This window comes from Papilio xuthus, unplaced genomic scaffold, assembly GCF_000836235.2.
Source record: "Papilio xuthus unplaced genomic scaffold, Pxut_1.1 DF826115.1, whole genome shotgun sequence".
Taxonomy (NCBI): domain Eukaryota; kingdom Metazoa; phylum Arthropoda; class Insecta; order Lepidoptera; family Papilionidae; genus Papilio; species Papilio xuthus.
The window spans coordinates 2011525-2018453 of NW_013532534.1; the positions used below are offsets into that span (position 1 = coordinate 2011525).

The following is a 6929-nucleotide window of genomic DNA, read 5'->3' on the forward strand; positions in this document are numbered from 1 at the left end:
ACAGTTAACGCCGACATCTGCCACAGACCACCGACAACTCGACTGATAGACAACACCCCCATTTCTAATTGCCGTAACAAACTTAGCTAACACAACATTCAAACAGACAACAGGAACCGTTAAGTTCCGTTTGACAAACCTGCCTCACACCCCAAACGTATTCAAAATAGATAGCCAAAGTGCAAGGGTTGCAAATAGCAAATGATTGTCCCCGCTAATGTGAGACCGGTCGTAATTTAATACGACACATCCCTCGTTAAGACTTTTATGTCTTCATTCAGATTGAAGCACTACAGATATTTAGAACAAAAACAACAATACTGCAGTAGAAAATTTCCCAGAAAGTTTGCCACCTCATTTAATTAACATGTGCAAATATTAAAAGATTTACTGTATGCGTTTTGAGATTTTATCGAGAAATGCAAACTACATTGAACTTTTACCCCTAACGAAAATTCACCCTCCGTTACTTTAGGTTATGTAAAGTACTAAGTGAAATCTTGACAAAACCCTTGGGTGTAAGATCGACTTTCGAAGTGTGCAGTTGTTCAAAAGCGTTGTCAATATGGAGCTAAATATCGAGTTAGATAGCTTAGGGTCGGTGGCCAGGTGCGCACTGAGACGGTCTCCGTGGGGCGCAGTCGCGGGGCCGCCGAGGACAAAGGCCGCGGGACGTCTTCGCGTATTGTCGCCGATCAGCTGTCGCGGTTCCTCTACTTAACTCGTAAGCCACGACCGTGACACTGTTACACAAATCTTAATTTCTATACTAGTATTTTTATATGACAAGCATTCAATTTCATACAGCTTTTAGATCTTCGATAGTGTTCAATTTGATATTTTTTTTAGGTTCTAAAAATGGAACTGAATATACAATATATATTATATTATAATAATAATAAAAATATATATTATGTAAAAGTGTACGAAAATTGCAGTGAAATATGCAAATTCTAAAATATACAATCCAAGTATGAATTAAAAAACAAAACAAAATAAAAATAACAAAGGTCAACGAAATCGAAACCCATTCTTTTCAACTACTTAAAGACCAACTTGGTACTCGAATTTCAATAAAATTATATGGCAAAATGGCCGTAAATTAAACCCGAGTGTTAAGATCAAAGGGTCGAAGGGTTAAGAAGTGTTATTAACCTGTTAACACCTCCGGTAATTCACGATCGGTTACTGGCAATTATGTCACTTCCGGAGTCCTGACGACGTGGGTATGACCGTCATAAACCAAACCTTTCCTTACAATTCTCGCCACCATGGAGCGGTTAGATTGTTGATAGATAATGAATGCTTTAACACGATCTTGTAAACAGAAACTTGTTTCATAAAAAGAATCTCAAGAAAGAAATGCAAATTTTGGGTTCATAACTATGATACGTATATCAAACATTAATTTAAACTTTTCTAAATTATAAAGCTTTTAGTATGGAAAGACAAGGAGTCTAGTAAAATTCGGTGATTGCTGGTTACTAATAAAATGCCGGTTAAAAATAATAAAAAATACTATGAATATTAAGACCTTTCCGTTTCATACAAAAAAAAATTGACTTTAAATACTTTCCAGGTGCGAGTAATAAAATTCGACATACAAAATACATTGAAAAAATTACCAAAAAAATAATTGCAACATGAAATTTGACAATAGGAGTGGCAACTAGCCAGGGGTCAGAGGGATAGGGGCAGGCAGTGAGGGTTGGCACAAGGTGTGCGATATCAGTGCTACGGCATGTGCGTTCCGATACACGCACCGGCCCTCTAGCTTTGTACCATGCCATGCGCGCACGCACTCAAATCCATTACAAACATAGGGACATACCTCCCTGTATTGTAATGCATTAAAATTGCTCCCTATCGCCGTAAAGTTATTTATTCGAGGCGTAACAATCATTAAAATTTTCAAATTTTTTTATGCTAAAATGATATGGTACTGCTTAGAAACTATCTACACAGAGCTCGTTTACCCTAATCCTCGTAATATTAATGTGTGATTTGGGGCATCCTAAAGTAATGACCCTACTTCATACGTAAATTTGGACAACATAATTGGAAAAATAATTCCCACATAAAGTACTAATAAATATTTACAATGACATTCATTTTAAACGTTTAAATTAAATAAACACCAAGTAATTATTATTGATTAATGTTAATGAACGCAAAGCCAAGACAAAAAATATGTGGCATTCAACCCGCATACTGAGTCAAACTTACACGATTTATGTTTTGCTTAATAATGTCGACATTTTGTGTTGGATGAAAGACCCTGACAAGACGATAAAATGTATTTAGACAGAGAATTAATGACTTACTACGCCCTTAAATGACTTCGGCACTATGTTTTGTACATGATAACTAAAGTCGGCCTTGAAAAGGTTTCCATAACCAGGCTTCCATAACCACTTTTAAGTATATCCATGATAAAAGACCTTGAAAGATATTGTTGGTTAATAATTTGATGTGTCTATACAATGTAGTTCACAGACCAGCTCTTCACAACTGGCAGCTTTTGTTTTTTTTATTTTTAAGATTAATGTTTTGTTACTCACCAGTATAGCAGACCGAGGTGAGAGTGAGTGCATGTGTCCGGACCAGAGCGTTGTCTCTGCCCCAGGACAGCCTCGCTAGGAATGGATCCACGAAGTCGAATGCTGTCGCGATAGACAACTGCCAATTCAATCTCTGCAGCAGCATCACCTCCCATTGCTGTAACAAATGTTAACATTTAATATACGCTGGTAACAGCATGTTAAGAGAAGTTCCTAGTTGACTTTAGATTTCAGTTCTCTCTTTGTGGCTTTGAGTGGAGGGAATACAATAGTAAAAGGTGAATATATAAAAGCTATTTATATGCAAAGAATAATTTTGAGGGTTCACATATTTATTTAAAAATATTGTTTCTCACATTATGTAATTGAGATGTTAAGACGACAGTTATATTGCATATGTAAAACTGTTATTTCCGCATTTATTACAAATTTTTGACCAGGAAAGCGATTAACCGACTTCCTCTCAAACTAGATTTACTAATTTAATGCAATCAACGAAAAATAATTTTTAGCCACGCATACTCTTAATGCTGTCAGAAATTCGGCAGCCAGGCGTGAATGTATTTGGTTCTTCGTAAACTACAACACCAAAAAATCAAAAACTTAACTTCACAACACAGACATGCCTATTTTATCTCCTTAAATATCTTGAAGACGTTTTAGATTCATTAATCCTACAACTCAAAGTATTCTTTGATTTCTAGAATACTTGATTCTTAGAGTATGTTGTTACATACTTGCGAATTCTGCAATTACATAATTTAGTTAACGATGTGTATCTTAAGAGGGACAAAGCCCTCCTCAATGTCTACTGACACTCAGCAATTGAATCGTAACCGTCATACACGACGAACCAGGCGGAAACCGCAAAAAATAGCAAAGTACCAAGATTGAAATGGAAAGGGCAAGCCGAAGAAACGGGTTCTGTATTTATTTATGCAGATAGCAAGATGCAAGGGTGGGCGATTACCGTTTGAATACGGTTAAACCTTTTGTTGCAAATCTACTTTGCTATTAAACAAGTCAGTTAAAATAATTAAAAGTTATTGTTTCAAAGACCGATATTGTTTTAGGCATGAACCCTGTAGAAGTTCATTAAACCCATAGATAATAGGAGCACAGATAAGACATCCAATGATCCATCGGAACAAAAATAAACATCCCCTTTTATACGATCTCTTATCATCTATGAATCCTCAAATTACTAATAAATTACGATAAGCAGATGATAAAACTTAAAAACAATTCATAAAGAAACAGTATATTATCGTAATTGTTAAATTTAAATTATTCGTGTGAAAGAAAACAGTTGGTTTATACTTCACGCACGATGAACTACGAAAAAGTTAAAGTGTGCAAAGGTGAAGTATGGGAAACGAATAGTTCCGTGGCATATGATGTCATTGTGTATGCGCGTCGTATGCTTATCGGTGTCATCGGACGAATTAATTGCAAGGAAGGATATCCCTACGCCATAAGGTGCAAGTAGACCCACATTTAATTCAAAACCAGTTGCTTTCCCACGGTCTACGCAACAAATACACATCGCAATAAGTAAAAAAATATCTTAAGTTACTATGACCTATCAATTTATTATTTGTACAGCATCATATATATTTATTTAATATGTTTAAAAAATTAGGCAACAGATTTGATTAGTATATGTCATTGGATTCCAGAACTGATTTACAGCCTTTTTCGATCGTACGCATTTAAATTTGTCATCAATCAATATCAACGTCGTTGAAAGTTTTACAAGGAGGTGATAATCAAGTAGGTTAAATACATAATTATTTGGGCTATGTATTCAATATATAGTACATAAGTGACATGTGACAATGTATAACAACAATGGCGTGTGAAGCGACATGGAAGTCAAACACTCACGCGCATTAGCGGGCAATTGATGGAATCACACCTGTCTACCTGACCGCCGCAACGTGGAAATGCCTCCACTACGGTCACACAATATCACAATTACGGTGATATCAATTATTGTAATAAAATTTTATGGGAAAAGATAATAATACTTCAAGTTATACAACATTTTTTTTTTGATAAATTTAATCCAAGCGTAAAGTCTTCGCTTATAACTGGGGCATCGGCTAATAAGGCTAAATGCGTTAATTACGTGAACATTTAGTGATATGAGGAAGCTTCTTATCACACATATCAGAGCATCTACCCACATTTCCGACGGAAGCGGGCGGCCTATTGAATAGTCGTCACAGACTGCAGCTACTTGTAAGAAGGGCGACAAATTGTTGGTGGGCCTTAGATCGTGACAGTCGCGGAAGAAGGTAATTACCGGAAACTCACAGGCGACTTTAAGGAAGCGGCCAATATAATGCCACCTTAGTTAAGGGGCGAAGCAATGACATTTGACTCGAGTCTGCCAATCGAGTTCGTTCACAGGAGAATCACAACACTGGATAGTCTTGCGGTCGACGCAGGATGTAAGGTGAAGGGCTGCGCTCTAAGACGTCGATTTATAAACAAGCGGTATTTGATCCATGACAACGCAATGCGAAAATTTAACATAGTTTTTATAAGCGTAACCTTGACAAAAATAGTTGCCGATTTATAGATTATGTCAAACAGCTCTAAAATATACAAATTTTCTTTTTTAATCCTTAATCTTGATATATCTAACATATTTAGAAAAATCGTAGTAATAAACAATTCTTACCCTGACTTCATTAGGATAAACAGAGTTGTCTGTGTAAGCACAGAGCAGATCAACAGACAGCGGGTGACACTGCCTGAACTTGGAGGCCAGGAGCAACGCGGTGACAGCGAGTAGTTGCAGCTGCTGCCGCGAGATGGCGCGGTGCGACAGGAACCGGTCCATGTAGCTCACCGCTAGTGGGAACACCTGCTCCTCGCATTGTTGTTCCTCGCACACCTATTGTAAACAAAAATATTATAACGTGGCACGTATAAACGTAAATAAACTTTACCATGTGCGTAAAACCTTGACTTGTATTTACGCAATTTTATTTTCAAATCTTAGAACTGTTTTGAAATGTTCAACTTTTTAACTTTGGGGCAAAAGCCTTTAAGGATAAGGGTCTTGTTAATTTTTATGGATGTAATTGATTATTACTTGATTGTATCTATTGAAAGTAAATAAAAAACAAAGTTATTTTGTATACTATTTTAACGTATGAGGTTCTACGGTTATTACGACTACCTAAACTACCTAGAAAGCATGTTTTGCATGCCGTAACTCAGTACTGAGTATTTATAAAATATTTTTTTATATGGATATTAAAGTAGTTACAGCTAAACTTGCTATCCAAAAACGATGTTTTAGATTAATCATCTGTTTACGTCTGTAATAACATCTAATAAAAAAATGCACGTAACGAGGGTACTTTTAAATACAATACTGTAAACAAAGTCGCACTTTCGTAATATGATTTTAATAAACATTTCCCATGTAAATTAACGGCACTTTGTCGGTTTGAATGTAAATTTCCAATGTAAGCCGATAACAAAGCTTAAAAGCCCCGCAATTGTAGGTCATTGACACCACATTAATCAGCTGTTGATGCAAGTAAGATGAACGACGTCTTCACACGATTTACTTACAACTACGAAAGTAAATCGTGAGAAAAATATATGTAGCTCATTTCTTACTTCGTAAAGAAAAAAGAAATTGATGAAACTTTTATTAAAAAAAAAATTAAATAATTTTATCGATGTAAATTTTTACCTCTAGCATCCATGTCGTGACAACTTTCCTCATGAACGGCTGTATATCAATCTGTACAGTTTGGAAGTAATCTGTGTGCAGAGCATGTGCTCGCTCCAATGTTAGGAGGTTCAGCATGAGTCGAGGGTCGCGGTCCAAGGCCCGATCGGGGCCGGCGACACACATGTCTACAGCTCTTCCGCTGCCCCCGCTGCGATTGCCAGAATTAGGCAGATTCTCGCCACAAGATAAATCCATTTTGGTCCACAATACACACTCAATCCATACACGTGTAGTTCCAATAAAGTTATAATAATTGTTTCAATAATAAAACTCGCGCAATATTTTTTTACGTAAGTTCTTCGTAATGACTTAAAGCACGTCGCCGCACTAACAGCAGCTCACGAGCGACTACGGAGTGAAGCTATGCGCTTGCGTCGGAACTCGGCTACGCACCACAATTGTTATTGTAACCCCTCCCTTGGCCCTTATTATAGGCATACCATGATAGTGAAAAACATCGGACTCATCCTTATAAAAGCTCCTTTGATTTGATAACATTTTCTAAGCGTCACAATAACTGTTACTACATAATATTATACTCTAAATTTAGTGATGTCGTAGGTTATTATATAAAAATGAGAGTCAAGTATTCATTTTGATTTCGAGAG

At 36.5% G+C, this 6929-nt stretch overlaps 1 protein-coding gene across 1 annotated transcript in view; it reads right to left on the reverse strand.

The window, feature by feature from the left end:
• The window catches only part of cycD (cyclin D), a 12088-nt gene extending 5359 nt beyond the window's left edge, over nucleotides 1–6729 (reverse strand). Inside the window, exons 1-3 of the mRNA XM_013319578.1 lie at nucleotides 6280–6729; nucleotides 5251–5466; nucleotides 2562–2718 (exon numbers count right to left, since the gene is read on the reverse strand). Coding sequence (XP_013175032.1) covers nucleotides 2562–2718; nucleotides 5251–5466; nucleotides 6280–6516 — 610 coding nt within the window. The 5' untranslated portion in view covers nucleotides 6517–6729. The remainder of the gene's footprint in view (nucleotides 1–2561; nucleotides 2719–5250; nucleotides 5467–6279) is intronic.
• Between the last annotated feature and the right edge of the window lie 200 nt (nucleotides 6730–6929).